Source organism: Somniosus microcephalus, chromosome 2 (assembly GCF_052327205.1).
Source record: "Somniosus microcephalus isolate GS21.2 chromosome 2, FLI_Smic_1.0, whole genome shotgun sequence".
Classification (NCBI taxonomy): Eukaryota; Metazoa; Chordata; class Chondrichthyes; order Squaliformes; family Somniosidae; genus Somniosus; species Somniosus microcephalus.
The window spans coordinates 129,443,483-129,461,109 of NC_140988.1; the positions used below are offsets into that span (position 1 = coordinate 129,443,483).

The 17,627-nt window shown below is 44.7% G+C and overlaps 1 protein-coding gene across 46 annotated transcripts in view; it reads right to left on the minus strand.

Moving 5' to 3' along the window:
• LOC147122949 (calcium/calmodulin-dependent protein kinase type II subunit delta) overlaps positions 1–17,627 on the minus strand; it is a 508,322-nt gene that overhangs the window by 20,321 nt on the left and 470,374 nt on the right. For 14 of the 46 annotated variants that reach the window (XM_085962275.1, XM_085962278.1, XM_085962273.1 and 11 more), the window contains one exon: positions 7,367–7,468. The exons of the other annotated variants lie outside the window; for them this stretch is intronic. In XM_085962275.1, the coding sequence (XP_085818401.1) occupies positions 7,367–7,468 (102 nt within the window). The remainder of the gene's footprint in view (positions 1–7,366; positions 7,469–17,627) is intronic. 46 annotated transcript variants of the gene reach the window in all.

The following is a 17,627-nucleotide window of genomic DNA, read 5'->3' on the forward strand; positions in this document are numbered from 1 at the left end:
GAAGTAATATGCCCAATCAGGGGTTCTCAGAGTTCAAATCTCTTTATAAGTTATTCAAAAGTCAGGTTCGAACTCAGTAATATCAAACTCTCCTAAGACAATATATTGTACCATCCTGACTTTGAAATATATCACTTTTCCTTCATCGTGGCTGGGTCAGAATACTGGAACTACTCCCTAACAGCACTGTGGGAGTACCTTCACCACACGGACGGCAGCGGTTCAGGGCAATTAGAGATCGGCAATAAATGCTGGCCTTGCCAATGATGCTCACATCCCATGAACAATTTCATTTTTCACAAGGCAGTTGAGCTGCAAGGGCTAACTGCAAGGGCTAAAAACTATATATTTTTAGATCATTTAAATTTTTTTCATTTCAGAAGTCATTGCCGTTTTAAGAAAAACGACAATGCTTTCTGAAATCACAGCGTCGCTTTCAGATCAGGCTGTTTTAGCAGCAACAACGCTTGGGCCACGCCAGATTGGCGGCTCCGGCCAGGACCAGTGCTACCAGGACAGCGTTCGATGGTGAGTTAAGTGCTGGGCTAATGATAATTGGTCCCCAGCGCCGATTTTTAGGTCCTGCCAGCGCCACCATTTTCGTTGGCCGTTAACCCCGGCCGCGGTGGCATCGGTAGGTTTTGCGCCGGTCACGAATTTCAGGGCCAATGTGTCCAAGTTTCAGTCTCCTCACATGGTGGGTGATATTGAGGCTTTGGAAAAGCTGCAGTGGAGGGCCACTGGATGAATTTCCAGTTTAAAACTAAAAGAGATGGGACTCTAGAGAAACGTAGACTTAGTGGTGATCTGATTGAGGTTTAGAAGATGATGAAGCCAATAGATTGCGTTTGAGTTGACAGTTTGTTCCAATAGGTTAGGGAGCACCAGGGGTCACAATTTTAAGTTATATAATGTCAGATCTAAGTCAGATGTCAGGAGGTAGTTATTTTCCTAGAGAATAGAGGAACTTTGGAACAGGCTGCCGGCTCGTGTGTTGGACACTGATTCACTGAATTCCTTACAGCAAGAGCTGGGCCGGTTTCTGCCTGTGGTGGAGTTCACTTTTGCAAAAGGTAGGTACAGCAAGGAATTATCAGGGCCAGGGTGATCTCCAGGAATAGTTTCAATCGCTGGGGGGGGGGGGGGGGGGGGGTGAAGAGGTATTTCCCAGATTCCTCTTTCCAAATTGGTCTGGATTTTTATTCATTTTTTGCTTCTCCCAGGAAATCACATGGCTTTGGGTGGGGTGGAGAATGTATATACAGTATTGTGTATCACAACTGTGTGGGGCAGGCTGGATGGACCACAGAAACTTTTCCCGTCAGTCATTATTTGTATGTTCATATGTTCCATGTCTGGGTCTGTTGTAGACAAATTGAGAGAGATTAATTGCTATGATTGGTCAACAACTCCATTATCATTGTATCATGTGACTACCAGTGTTAAGTCTGTGTGTTCTAGTTATTGTTAATAAGAATCACTGCACACAGACCACAAGAGTAAATTCAACAGGTCTTTACTAGTCGGAGGTCAGGCTGAACTGCCCAATAAATCATTACACAGCACTTATATACCGGTGTGGTCACCACCGGTATTACAGTATACAGCAGCCAAGATAAAGTAGTGCATCTCTTAAAATAGTTCTCTTAAAGGTGGAACGGTTACATACACCACAATCCTCCCTTTTTAGCTTAATATATATTCCCCATTTAACATAACATAATAACATATATACACAACTTCATGTAAAAACAGTTCACAGATTCAGTCTCTGAGGAGGCCTCCTGATCCGAGACGGATAACGCCTTTCAGGGGTCTCTGGTTCTCGTTGCTGGGGTGACTCATCTAGTTGATCCCCTATGGATAGGACATCATCATCAGGTATATTCACTTCTGAGGTAGATGCTTCAGGTTCACTAACTTCCTCCACGGTTGTCTCTGTCGTAACCATGGGCTCGACCCTTGTTCTCGATCCCACCAGTTGGTCAGCATGACGTCGCATTACGTTTTCACCAACATCTACCGTGTACATCAGGGGTCCTTGTCTGGCCTGAATTGTTCCAGATTGCCATTTCTCGTTTTTATAGTCCCTGGCTAACACCGGTTGTCCTATTTCAAAACTCCGAGTGGGCTTGTTATTGATATGCTGGAACTGTTTGTTTTCGACTTCCCTCCGCACATTTGGTTTTAACAAGTCCAACCTGGACCGCAACCTCCTGTTATAGAACATCATGGCAGGACTTTGGTTTGTTGTTGCATGGGTGGCGTTTCGATATGCCAGTAGGAAATTGTCCACCTTGTGTTGCAGTGGAATCTGATCTTCGCTCATGGCCTTTATTGCCTTTTTGAACGTCTGTACAAACCTCTCGGCCAGCCCATTCGTAGCTGGATGATATGGGGCAGAGGTATAATGTTTCACCCCATTCTTCTTCAGGAATTTCTGGAATTCCTCTGACACGAACTGTGGTCCGTTGTCTGAACATATTTGCTCTGGCAATCCATTTCTTGCAAATATCGTTCTTAGCACCGCGATCGTCTTCTCCGAGGTAGTGGTAGTCATTTTAATCACTTCTGGCCATTTGGAATGTGCGTCCACCGCAATTAAAAACATGGAATCCATGAATGGACCAGCAAAGTCAATATGTACACGTTGCCATGGGGTTGAAGGCCATTCCCATGGATGCAGCGGTGCAATTGGAGGTGCATTTTGGACTTTTTGGCACCCTGAGCAGCTTTTCGTCAGATCCTCTATCTGTTGGTCGATACCCGGCCACCACACATAAGCCCTAGCAAGGCTTTTCATCTTGACTCCCCCCAGATGACCTTCATGTAGTTCTTTTAGAACTCTCTCTCTTAACTTAGGAGGGATAATCACCCTTGTTCCATACATCAATGTTCCCTGACAGATGGACAGCTGTTCTCGTCTTGCTGAGAATGCCGGTAACAGTGGATCACCATGGGCTGGCCATCCCTTTACTGTCAATTCGTAGACCCGGGACAGTGTCGGGTCATTCCTAGTCTCCCTTTCAATATTTGCATTGGTGACAGGTAAACATTCGATGATGGTCGAGTGAAATAACTCCACCGGGTCAACCGTCTGTGCCTCCTCCTCAGTAGGTAGTGGCAGGCGCGACAGCCCATCAGCATTACCATGCTGCTTTGTACCTTTGAATTCTATCTGATATTGATGTGCTCCTAGGAAAAGGGACCATCTCTGGAGCCTCTGTGCTGTCATCACCGAAACACCCTTCTTAGGGTTAAAAATGGATACCAACGGCTGGTGGTCTGTCAGCAGTGTAAACTTCTGGCCCTGCAGGTAATGATTAAACTTCTTTACTCCCCACACAAGGCTGAGAGCCTCCCTATCTATCTGAGCATAGTTGCGCTCAGCGGAGGTCAATGATCTGGATGCAAATGCGACTGGCCTTTCCAAGCCATTTGGCAACTTGTGTGAGAGTACTGCTCCAATACCATAAGGAGAAGCATCACAAGCTAAACGAATAGGTAGCGTTGGGTTGAAGTGAGCCAACACTTCCTCTGAGGTGATCAATGCCTTGCTTTTGCGAAAGGCCTTCTTACAGTCCTCACTCCACTTCCATGGTGCTTCTTTCTGCAAAAGAGCGTTCAGCGGGTGCAGCACCGTGGATAGATTTGGCAGAAACTTATGGTAATAGTTAATCAACCCTAGGAACGACCTCAACTGGGATACATTTTCCGGAGCGGGAGCCTTCACAACAGCTTCGATCTTGTCAGGTGACTTGTGCAGCCCCTCCTGGTCAATGACATGACCACAGTACGAGATCCGTTTCTGAAAGAACTCACATTTCTGGCGATTAACTCGAAGTCCATATTCCTTCAATCTGGTGAGCACCAGTTTCAAATTTGCAAGGTGTTCCTCATCGTCATCTCCTGTAATCAGGATATCGTCCAAGTAACATTGAGTGCTTGGAATTCCCTGTAATACCTGCTCCATGGCCCTCTGCCAAATTGCTGGAGCCGAAGCCACTCCAAAAACCAGTCTATTATATCGATACAAGCCTCTGTGCGTGTTGATTGAGAGATACTGGCGCGACTCTTCCTCAACTTCCATCTGTAAGTACGCTTGCGCCAGGTCTATCTTGGTGAAGTGTTTCCCGCCAGACAATGAAGCAAAGATATCCTCAATCCGCGGAAGCGGATATTGCACCGTGTGAAGCACCGGATTAACCGTGATCTTGAAGTCTCCACAGATGCGGACCTTCCCCGGTCCCCCTGGCTTGTTACTCGATGAACGCTTCATGACGAGAACAATGGGCGTGGCCCACTCACTCCAGTCCACCTTAGACAGTACTCCTGAACGTTCTAGCCCTTCCAGCTCAGCTTCCACAGCAGGTCGTATCGCATAAGGTACCGGTCTGGCTTTGAAAAATTTTGGGTTTGCATGTTCTGCAATCTTGATTTTTGCCGTAATTCCTCTCAGTGTTCCCAGTCCCTGTTGGAACACCTCTTTAACCTCATCCAATATTCTGGACAATCGTTCAGGTTTGACATCTTTTTTTCCGGAATCTACCGTTATTGCTTTTAGGGAGTGCCAGTCCATATTTATTTTCCTGATCCACTCCCGTCCCAGAAGTGGTGGACCTCCCTCAGGTAGTACATATAAGTCCATTCCTTGGTGTTCTTTGCCCTTGTGTACCACCTTGACTTTTATCTTTCCGATGGGGTATACTCTTTGCCCCGTGTATGTCTGCAATACTATCTCCGTATCCCGTAGGGGAATATGTGTGAATAACCTTTTGTAATCTTGCTTATTCATGACCGTCAACGCCGATCCGGTGTCCAATTCCATCTTCACTTGGACTCCTGCTATCTGAAGTGTGACCCAGATAGTTTGTAGGTCAGCTTCCTTAGGCACATTGTGAATTCTCAGACTACCCAGTTCCTTGCTGTTGGGAGTCTGAATCCGAATTCTGTTCATCCGAACTCTTCTCAGCCACCTTATGTACCTTTCTGCACTTTTCCTGCGGTGACTTTTTGTTGCTGGTCTTCTTTCCTGACCGGCATACTTTAGCTATGTGACCAAGCTTGCCACATTTTCTACATTCCTGATTTTTAAACCAGCATTGGTTCTGATCGTGTGTTGTCTTTCCACAATGATAACATTTCGCTGTACCCAAAGCCATTTGATCTACGCTGAGTACCGCTGCCTTCAGCTGCATTTCCGCAGTGCCTCTCGCTGCGGCTTTGTGCGATGCTGCAATAGTGACAGCCTTATCAAGTGTAAGATCATTCTCTTCAAGCAGCCGCTTTTGTGTTCCTTCTTTCGACAATCCACACACGAATTTGTCTCTCAGTGCCTCTGTCAGTCTTTCCCCAAACTGACAGTATTTCGCTAGCTTACGCAGTTCAATTAAATACTCCGCGTTGCTTTCCTCTTTCAGTTGCGTTCTCGCATAAAATTTAAATCGTTCCGCTAACATCAGCGGTGTGGGGTTCAAATGATTTCTCAGGACAGCAACAATATTAGCGAAAGCCTGATCCGCTGGTTTAGCTGGTGATAGAAGATGCTTCAATAGCCCGTATGTCTTTGCACCCATTGAGTTTAGTAAGGTTAGTGCTTTATCTTCATCTGATATTTTATTTGCCTTACAATAAATCTCTATGCGTTCTACATACGTGGCCCAATCTTCAACATCGGGATCGAAATCGTTGATGTTACCACGCTTAGGCATCCTCGCAATCTTCTTGAGAAACAAAAAGAATTTTTTTTTTTTTTTTCCAAAATGGCGGTTTCCCGCGCTTGCCTTTCTCCCCCGCTGGCTGTAATGGCGATTGCCGTATTGCTGCGTTCGCCCTCCCCAGTGGTTCTCAAATCGTGCCTCCCAGCCCCTCTTGCAGTCCGGTCCTTTCCCCCGGCTGCGGCTGAGTTCTCCGCGTTTTTTTATTTTTTATTTTATCCCGCGCCTCGCGGCCTCGGTAGCTGCCCGGCCTTTTTCCCCGGTCGCGGTCGAGCTCTCTCTCGACGCTGTTGCGTCTCCCAGCCTGCTTGCAGCCCGATCTTTTACACCGGCTGCGTTTGCATTCACCGCGGCTCCCGTGCCTTACGCTGCCCCAGTCTCAGCGCCTCTGGCCCCGACTTCTGTCCGGCTCTTTTCCCCGGCCGTGGTAGAGTTCTCCGCCCTTATATCCTCCGTTTTTCCCTCCCCTACTTCACAGCCAACGTGGCCGACTTGCTGCTCGTCGCTGATCGGCTTACCCACCACCGTGATAGAAGGGATGATCACTGCCTGTTGCTGATGGAAGGCTTCGTGTCAGGATTCTTCCTTGCTCTTCAGACCCGAGTCTTTTCTCAGCAGGATGATGAGGGCGGATGCCTCTTCTCGACGCCCGTTAAACTGCCTTGGATATATCTCTGCCGCAGGGTAAGATCGTCATCGTCGCCACTGTTAAGTCTGTGTGTTCTAGTTATTGTTAATAAGAATCACTGCACACAGACCACAAGAGTAAATTCAACAGGTCTTTACTAGTCGGAGGTCAGGCTGAACTGCCCAATAAATCATTACACAGCACTTATATACCGGTGTGGTCACCACCGGTATTACAGTATACAGCAGCCAAGATAAAGTAGTGCATCTCTTAAAATAGTTCTCTTAAAGGTGGAACGGTTACATACACCACAACCAGGATGGTAGAAGGCGAACCAGGGGGATCGTTGTCTATTTTTGTCTAGCAATTCCTATGTTCTTAAAATGATCAAAAGGCTAATGGCATGCCGGCCTTCATCACAAAAGGCATAGGCTATAAAAGCAAGGAACTGGTCCTGTAATTATAAATAACACTAGTCAGACCTAATTAGTAACATTGTGTTAGGGAAGGATATACTGGCCTTGGAGAAAGCCCAATGACGGTTCACTAAAATTATACCTGGGATGAAGGCACGGAGTTGTGATAAGAGACAGGGCAAACTTAGGTTACGTTTCCTGGAGGTGAATTTAAGCGGTGATCTGATTAATGGGATTAAAATAATGAAGGGAACTGACAGGGTAAATACAGAATGTCTCTTCCCTCTATATATTTTCCTTAGGAGGCAACAATGAAAAAGTATTTTCGGATCATACAACTGTATTCTCATCACTCAGATTCAAAACTTTAAATGAAAAGTACGATGAAGCACAATAGCATGGTTAACACTATTATGCAAAAGCACACCATCACAAAAAAATATATAAACAAAGGGACAGAAATCAAAATGGATCCCTAGGGCATGGCTATTGTTACAGCCAAAGTAATGTCAATGCTTTGTAAAATTTTGTTGGTTTTTATTGTTGGCTGATGCCCCAAATCAGTCATCTCTGGGACCACTTGGACCGTTGTTCTCTTGACTTACACTGAACAGAGGAAGGTATGGTCTGTGAGGGCTCGGACTCACGCAACTGACTCTTTGAGTGTGCATTTTGGTTGGCGTTTGCATTTTCTGAACACTTGGTCACTGAATTGATGGAAAGAAACACAACATATGAACAAATAAAGGTGAAAAGGTAGAGTGTGACCAGAATCTTTAGGATACAGTGACAGCAGGAGCGACTGCTGGGACATAACGAGGATGGAGACCAGCAAGATGATGTAGTAGAGAAGGAGGAAGAGTGATATGAATGAATGGAATACAACCTCCCTGTGTTACATTCCTTTATGCAGGCTGTGCTTGGACGTGCAAAGATTGAGAAGGAGAAAAAGGTCAAAGAATGAAATTATGAAACAAAGCAAAAATCATAAAATCAATTCAGTTAAAGATTAACATTGCTGTTGAGGCATTAATTGAAAGCTTTAATAAGTTGTATTTCCTGTTCAGATGCCAGTACAGAATGCTCTTCTGCCCAATTAATCAATACAAAAGAAAGACTTACATTTATATAGCACCCTTTACATCTTCAGGCTGTCCCAAAGCACTTTACAGCCAATCTGCACACAGCAAGGTCCCACAAACAGCAACGTGATAATGACCAGATAATCTGGTTTCGGTGTTGGTTGAGGGTTGAGTATTGGCCAGGCCACCAGGGAGAACTCCCCTGCTCTTCTTCATAAATAGTGCCATGGGACCGTTTACGTCCACCTAAGAGGGCAAGGGGGGGCCTCGGTTTAATATCTCATCCGAAAGACGGCACCTCAGACAGTGCAGCACTCCCTCAATGCTGCACTGAAGTGTCAGCCGAGGTTATGTGCTCAAGTCTCTGGAGTAGTATTTGAACCCACAACCTTCTGACTCAGAGACGAGAGTGCTACCACTGAGCCACGGCTGACAAGAAAGTTTGCTCTGATGTTTAAGTTGAATATAGAGAGCAAAATATTTATGCTTCTCCAGAAATATGCCCGTTCATCCATTGCTGCATAAACAAATCAAAGACTGGACTAATTTTCAAGACATTCTAATGACAGAATCAGTACTTGCTATAAAAATAGCAACACCTGAGCTCTTTTTCTGAGACCACAGGAGATGCTAATTTTGGACTAGAATATAAATATCAATTCCCATAGGGAAGCAAGAATGACAGGAAACCTAGCAAGCCAGTAAAGTCACCCACTTAATAGCACTGCAAAGATGTCATTTCATCAGTACACTGGCAGTATAGGTTGAATTAGAATAATAAAGGTTGACTGACAACAACTCCCTGAAGCTGAATAAAAGCATTGTTAAAGACATATACACTAACTCTTTTATTAAATTAAACTGTCCGATTATAGAATGTAAATGTGACTGACAGTTACCTGCATCGTATTTTAAGGTTTTTCATAAAACTGAAAAACTCTATTGTTTGGCATTTAAATTGATTGAAATAATTCAACTATCATGATTATTATATAAAATTACAAAATAAAGAAGCTTCTGCCAATCAAGTTTCGCCTGCACCAAATATCATTTATAAAAGAGAATAAGCATGCTGCCTGATTCAAGGTCTCTAATAATGTTGTTGCGAGGAGATTTGGAAGAATAGCCCCTCCCTATCTAGAAGGAAAATACAAAGACTCTGCTCGACAATATCTCCAGATGATCCAGTTCTAATAAGGAAATCACAAAGGAAAATCTACATCATATTAGTACCACTCCAATGTGCCAATCTACCCTTTTAAATGTAATTCTACAAATGCTGCAAACTATTTTTAAGAAAATTGTTTTATTTTTGAAACCACTTTCCTCTTTGTTGAAAGCAAATTGACCCCTTGGGTTTTTATTTGCATTTCTAACACATTGTTACAGCTGAGCAGCTGTATGATGAAGTAGTTTGGCAGAAAATGATAGAAAATTAAAACAGCAAGATGGATAATGTTACACAAGATAAATTATAGCTATTAGCCTTAATCAATTATGGTCATAATTATGCAAACATTTCAACATGGTTACTTGAACCTGAAAACCACAAGATGAGAAAGTGATTAAAGTTTGATGTTAACAGGGTCAAATTTGGATAAAAGCTAAGCCTATAAAAAATTCTGAAAAGTATTACTCAAAATGCATGTTTGTACACAGAGCTGGGAGTATCTGCTAAACAGAGTGGCAACGGGAATTTGAGGAGAGTGAGAATTTGGTGCAGAGGGGAAGGAGGTGCTAAGTCATTTAAACCAATTTAAACAGTAAATATATAAATAATCAGAGTAATTAATTAGATCTAAAGGGATAGAATTAAAATTAACTAGTGGAGGATGCCAACATTAAAGGGATACAAATTGCATGTAATAAAAATCTGGCACACATAAATAATTAAATAATAAATAGGAGTAAGGGGATACAAAAATAAAAACATAACATAAGTAGATAGACCTTTAAGCAACATGATGGGACAACTGAGACCTGTTGCCTGAAATTCCTGTGCCCTGTGGGAACTCGAGAATGCTCCATATATCCTGGATAACCATGTGTGCAGGAAGCACGTTCAGTTCCTCGAACTCGAGCTCAGGGCTGGAGTCACTGCAGGTCATATGGGAGGCTGAGAATTTCCAGGAGGTAGTCACCTCGCAGCTACAAAGAGCTCAGGAGAATAATAAGTGGGTGGCCATCGAGCAGGGTAGGAAGAGGCAGTCGGTGAAGAAATCCTCCGGGAGTGTCACACACTCAAACCGGTTTTCAGTGCTGAGTACCAGTGAGGGTGACGACACCTTAGCAGAGTGCAGTCTCGAGTACTTCCACGGCACTGTGGGGGAAATGACTGCACAAGGGGGCACAGCAAAGTGCAGAAATGCAGTGGTCATAGGGGATTCGATAGTCAGGGGGACAGACAGGTCGATGTGAGTCCCACATGGCGTGTTGCCTCGCTGGTGCTAGGATAAAGGACATCACTTCGAGGGTGCAGAACATTATAGAGGGCGAAGGGGACAGCCAGAAATCGTCGTCCATGTGGGAGCCAATGACATAAGAAGGGAAAGAGTCGAGGTCCTGCAGTCAGAGTTTCAGGAGCTCGGGAGGAAATTAAAGGACAGGACCTCAAAATGTAGTAATCTCTGGATTACACCCAGTGCCACTTACTAGTGAGTATAGGAAAAGTAGGATAAAACAGGTTAATGCATGGCTGGAGAAATGATGCAGGAGGGAGGACTTCAGATTCCTGGGGCAATGGGACCTGTTCAAGGTGGACAGGTTACACCTCAACAGAGTTGGGACCAACGCCCTTGTGGGAAGGTTAACTAGTGCTGCGGGGAGGGTTTTAATTAATCTGGCAGGGAGATAGGCACCAGGATAAAACATTAGAGAGGAGAAACAAGGTGCACAGAGGACTGGGAGAGGCAAATAAAGTGAATAGTTCAGAAATAGGGAGGGATCAGATAGGGGGCAAATGCAAGACAGTCTAAGATGGGTTTGGAGTACATGTACATAAATACACGTAGCATGATGAAAAAGGTTAGTGAGCTGCAGGCACAAGTCGCCACATGGGAACTACGACATAGTAGCAATAACAGAGACCTGGCTCAAAGAAGGGGAGGATTGGTGTAAAGTCTGTGGGTTGTGCAGTTAATAAATACACAGACTTCAGAAATAACAACAAACAGGTCTTTACTATTCGAAGGTCCGGGCGAATCTGCCCCAGTTATTCTGTCACAACACTTATATACTGGTGTGGTCACTGTCGGTATTACAGTATACAGAAGCCAAACAAGTAGTGCCACACTTAAAGTAGTTCCCTTAAAGGTGAACGGTTACATACAATAATTTCCTTAAGGGTAGACGGGTACATACACTACAATTGGGAACTTATTATTCCTGGCTACAAGGTATTCAGGAAATATAGGGAAGGTAAAAAAAAAGAGGGGAGTGGCAGTATTGATCAAAAACTATTATAGCACTGGAGAAGGGTGATGTAGTTGAGGGGCCAAAGACAGAACCTATTTAGTTAGAATTAAGGAATAGAGTAGCTATTACACTGCTGGGTGTATACTACAGGCCACCAAACAGTGGGAAGCAGAGAGGAGCAAATTTGCAGGTAAATTACAGAAAGATGCAAGAACTACAGAGTAGTGATAATGGGGGACTTCAATTATCCTATTATAGACTGGGATAGTAACAATGTAAACGGCAAAGAGGGGGAGGATTCCCGAAATGTGCACAAGAGAACCTTCTTGATCAGTGTGTTTCCAGCCCAAAGAGGAAGGAGGCATTGCTGGATCTAGTTCTGGGGCGTGAAGTGGGGCAAGTGGAGCATGTTTCAGTGGGAAAGCATTTGGGGAACAGTGATTATAATATCAGGTTTAGAAGTGTTATGGAAAAGGACACGGTACAATCAAGTGTAAAACTAGAAGAGGGCTAACTTCAGTGAGTTGAAAAGGGATCTGGCCCAGGTAGATTGGAATCAAAAATTGGAAGGCAAAACAGTAATTGAACAATGGGAGGTCTTCAAAGAGGAGATGGTTCAGGTAGAGCAGATACAGTTCCATGAGGGGAAAAGGGCATTAAAAGCTTGAGCTCCCTGGATGGCTAAAGATATAGGGGGAAAAATTCAGTTGCTTGCGCCTCCCGTTAGCGCCTTAAGAGGGCGCCAATTGGGGTGCAAAGCAACTAGCGCCTGGGCGCGGCGATGTTTGTGCCGCTCGCAAAATTAACTAGACATTTTGCGGCGGCGCTAAACACTTCCACCACGATCTCCTGCGCCGGCAGATTGTGACGTCATTCGAGTGCACAACGCCCCGTTAGCGCCCTGGACCCGATATTGAGTGGCGCCCCCTGCCTTACCGCCTGCCGCTAGCAACGACAGGTTGAGGGGAGCATTATGCTGTCAGAAAGGGACTAGGGGAGTGCTATTTAAAGGCGACAGCTTCCTGCCTCTTTTTGTCGGTGACATTTTTGCACCATGCATTGAGAGAGAGAGAAAGAGACTCTTCTGGAGAGATTCGACGCTGTGTGAAGGAGTTTTGAGTACTGAGCAGCACTTTGCAGGTTTATTTTGATTTGCCCTTCCTTGCTTCGCCAGCACTCTGAGGTAATGCCTCACTCCTCGGCGTTTGCGCCTTAAGGCAGGTGTGAAGCGCCTGATTTACATAGAAACATAGAAGATAGGAGCAGGAGTAGGCCATTCGGCCCCTCGAGCCTGCTCCGCCATTCAATGCGATCATGGCTGATCATCCAAATTCAGTACCCTGTCCCTGCTTTCTCCCCATACCCCTTCATCCCTTCATCCCTTTAGCCTTAAGAAATATATCTAACTCCTTCTTGAATATATTTAATGTATTGGCCTCTACTGCCTTCTGTGGTAGAGAATTCCACAGGTTCACCACTCTCTGGGTGAAGAAATTCCTCCTCATTTCTGTCCTAAATGACCTACCCCTTATCCTTAGACTGTGACCCCTGGTTCTGGACTCCCCGACCATCGGGAACATCCTTCCTGCATCTAGTCTGTCCAGTCCTGTCAGAATTTTATAAGTTTCAATGAGATCCACTCATTCTTCTAAACTCCAGCGAGTACAAGCCCAATCGACCCAATCTCTCCTCATACGTCATTCCTGCCGTCCCAGGTATCAGCCTAGTGAATCTTCGCTGAACTCCTTCCATGGCAAGAACATCCTTCCTCAAATAAGGCGACCAAAACTGCACACACTACTCAAGGTGTGGTCTCACCAAGGCCCAATCAGCACTCCAATCACCTCCAGGGGCGATAAAAGCCAAGTTTGCTGTCGGAGGCGGTAATTAGCGCCAGACGCTGAACTTTGTGCACGGCCGACAACGGCGCCCCAAATGGGGCGATACCGAATTTTCCCCCCATAGAGTTTAAAATGAGACAGAAAATGGAGGCTTGACACATAATACAGGAGAGACGAGCTGAATATAGAAAATACAAAGGAGATCTAAAAGAAACAGAAGAGGGGCAAAGGAAGAGTATGAGAATAGACTAGTGGCTAACATAAAAGGGAACCCAAAAATCTTTTATGAACACAAATAGTAAAAGGGTAGTCAAAGGAAAGGTAGGGGCTGATTAGGGACCAAAAAGGTCTTGTGGAAGCAGAGGGCTGGGGTACTAAATGAGTACATTGCATCTGTTTTCACTAGAGAAGAAGATGCTGCCAATGTAGCAGTAAAGGAGGAGGCTGTAGAGATATTGGATAGGATAAAAATAGATAGAAAGATAAATAGGTTGGCAGCCCTCAAAGTAGAAAAGTCACCCGGTCCGGATGGGATGCATCCTACGTTACTGAGGGAAGTAAGGGTGGAAATTGCGGAGGCTCTAGCCATAATTTCCAATCCTCCTTGGATATCGGAGTGGTGCCAGAGTATTGGAGAATAGCAAGTGTTTACACCCCTGTTTAAAAAAGGGGAGGGGGATAAACCTGACAATTACAGGCCTGTCAGCCTCACATTGGTGCTGGGGAAACGTTTAAAGACAATAATCTGGGATAAAATTAATTGGCATTTGGAAAAGTATAGCTAATAAATGGATGTCAGTATGGATTTGTTGAAAGCAGATTGTGTTGACTAACTTAATTGAGTTCTTTGATGAAGTAACGGAGAGGGTTGATATGTATATGGACTTTCAAAAGGTGTTTGATGAGATACCACATAAAAGACTTGTTAGCAAAATTAAAGCCCATGGGATTAAAGGGATACAAAATTGGCTAAGGGACAGCAAGCAGGGACTAGTGAATGGTTGTTTCTCAGACTGGAGGGAGGTATACAGCGGTGTTCCCCAGTGGTTGGTATTAGGACCACTGCTCTTTTTGACATATATTGGCCCAGAAATTCGGGTCCCAATGCGTGAGTACACATGGGGTACTCACGCGTAGGCCCAACGAAAGTGCTGGTTTTGTGCATGCACTGCGCATGCGCGGGAAACCGGCACTTCCGTTCCCCTGAAAGAAGGGGTTAAGAGGTGGAATGCGTGTGCGGGAGAGGCAGCGCGTGCGCATTGAACTTACGCTTTTTTTCCAGGTTTCTCCGGGAAGGTAAGTCTCCAGAAGTTAGACATGTAAAAAGCAGTCGCAAGACCGGCTTTTAAAAAGGTAAGTGGTGAATTAATTAAAATTAAAACATTTTTTCCATAGGTTTATTATTTTTAAATACTTTAAAGAAAGGTAAGTTTATTTTTAGCCCCGTTAGAAAATGTAATTTTTTTTCCAGAAATTAAAATTATTGTTTAAAATAGCTATTTCATGTAATTTATTGTTTATTTTAAAAATGCGATAAAAAAAAAAAATTATTTGAGGTTTTAGTGATGTTTTGGGGTTTACTGTATTTATAGGTTTGACAGATCTTCCTGTCAAACTTATGAATGAAGAATTCCCTGCTACCATTGGCTCTCCATGGCCTACGTGATCCCAGGGGACGCATCGAACTAACTGCGCCCCTGGGATACGCAAGCACTGTGCGCCGGCAGTTGGAGGAGGCCCAGGATCACAATTCCACGGGGGCCCACAGCTCAACGGCCGGCGCGCAAGATAAGTACAGGTCGGAGGCTTGCACCCGCGGGAAGCCCCCGACTGGAATTTCTGGGCCATTAATGATCTGGATTTTGGTGTACAGGGCATAATTTCAAAGTCTGCAGATGACACAAAACTCAGAAATGTGGTAAACAATGAGGATAGTTACAGACTTCAGGAGGATATAGACAGACTGGTGAAATGGGCAGACACATCGCAGATGAAATTTAACACAGAGAAGTGTGAATTGACACATTTTGGTAGGAAGAATGAGGAGAGGCAATATGAAATAAATGGCACAATTTTAAAAGGAGTGCAGGAAGAGAGAGATCTGGGGTGTATGTACATAAATCTTTGAAAATAGCAGGACAAGTTGAGAAGGCTGTTAAAAAAAGCATATGTGATCCTTGGCTTTATTAAGAGAGAGAGTACAAAAGCAAGCAAGTGATGCTAAACCTTTATAAAACACTGGTTAGGCCCCAGCTGGAGTATTGTGTTCAATTCTGGGTATCACACATTAGGAAAGATGTAAAGGCCTCAGAGAGGGCGCAGAAGAGATTTAATAGAATGGTGGCATGGATGAGGGACTTCAGTTATGTGAAGAGTCTGGAGAAGCTGGGGTTGTTCTTCTTCGAGCAGATAAGGCTAAGAGACTTAATAGAGGTGTTCAAAATCATGAATGGTTTTGGTAGAGTAAGTAGAGTGAAACTGTTTCCAGTGGCAGAAGGGTCAGTAACCAGAGGACACAAATTTAAGATGATTGGCAAAAGAACTAGAGGTGACATGAGTTTTTTTTAAAACACAATGAGTTGTGGTGATCTATAATGTACTGCCTGGGGGGTGGTGGAAGCAGATTCAATAATAACATTTAAAAGAGAATTGGATAAATACTTGAAAGAAAAATAAATTACAGTGCTTTGGGGAAAGAGCAGGGGAGTGGGACTAATTGGATAACTTTGCCAAAGAGGCAGCACAGGCACGATGGGCTGAATGGCCTCCTTCTGTGTTGTATCATTCTATGACTCTATGAAAACAAATTCATTGTTCTTGCAATTCATTCAACAACCCAGCAAACCGGTTGTAAGCAGACGCACAGCAAAACTCTATGGAGATCGAATTCTAAGCAAGGTAATTTTCAAAAGTGATAATGCATCTGTTGGACATCCTGGAGAGTTATATGTTGATCATCTTGGGAAGTTAAGGGTTAATAGTCGAACTTCTTTGTATCTTGGTGCAACTAAGTTTCCAAGATAAACAGGATGACTTTGAAACGTTGAGAATAAAGCATGGCTTGTCTTATGATTTTAGTGTCTGGGGAAAGGGTGGGGGTGGTGGAGAGCCAGTTGTACACAGGAAACCCAGAAGTCAGTGCAGCACATCTCACAGTGGCTTTTTAGCCCAGCCACTTGGTTCCGGGTTTCCCAACCAATTAGCGAGAGTGGACGCGATGACGACTTGCATGAGTTGATTTCAACACCATTATTTAAAAGGGACACTGCAAAGGTGACAGTTGAAAGATTGTGGAGGTGTGGGAAACAGAGCAATGATCTGGATTGATGAAGTCACAACATTCCAAAGCTTCGCTGTGCTTTTGATGCCTGTCTAGAGCTGATGCTGTGGTGTGTAAGGACCCGCAGGGACATACTGTTCCCTACTGATGGAAGGAACAAGCCTACCAGTGAGACCAAGTGACTGGAGATAGCTCAGGAGGTGAGCAGCAGGTGTATGGCGCCACGCTCCTGGATATAGTGCTGGAAGCGCTTTAATAACCTAATGAGGGCAGGGAAGGTGAGTACAACTGGCATATTCAACTACATCCTGCTATCACGCCAACCTTCTCACGCCTACTCCTGCACATCAGTCCTCACACCAACTTTCCTTGCAGGTACATCCCTACCTGTCCATCCACCACTGACACGCATCCTCATCTTAATGCAATATCATGCCTCGCCCTCAGTCACCCTCCAACCATCCATTCAACACATTCCATTACTCTCACTCATAGGTCTCTTTTTTCCCCTCCTTGCAGGAGAAGCACAGAACACCTGGGAGAGTAAGAGAACCAGAATTGGTCCTCCATCCATCTCAGCTGCAGAGGAGGCTGCACTGGAGATAAGCAGAGTATCGGCATGCATGGCCATCGGAGATGGAGAGATGGGGGCCTCCCAGCTACCTGGTGACAGAACTAAATATCACACAGCCACATGAAATACAACAGTCACTCATGGTGACTTGATGTCAGGAGCCAGTGAAAGATGATCATGTGCATAATGTTCATTTGGAACATTCTTAGCATGACAGTTCGAATTCATGTCTTTAATCTCCCACGGGTCCATCAAGTGTTCCAGAGGAGGTGCTCCAGGAGGACAAAGACGACTCCTCAGAGGAGGTCACACACACTGAGGGTTCACTGTCACAGGACTCGTGCAAAACATGGACCAGCTCAGAGCAGTGGTTCTCAAACTGGGGTCCACGGCGACATTCCAGGGGGTCCGCAAAACATTGACCTCTTATTCGTTGGAGAAAATCTCTGAAAAATTGTAGACTGTAAAAATGAACCAAAGGATTGTGGAGGAGGCGAGACCAGAGTGTTCACATTCAGGTTCCTTCCAATGACCTCATTGGTGTCTGTGGGAGGAGAGCGGAGGTTGGCTGGCTGGTAATGCGGTGAAGGGTGGCTGAATAATAGAAAAGTTTTGTTGGGAGTCGGTAAGTTTTAAAGTTCAACCAAGGGCGAGTTGCTGGGAACACCGTGACAG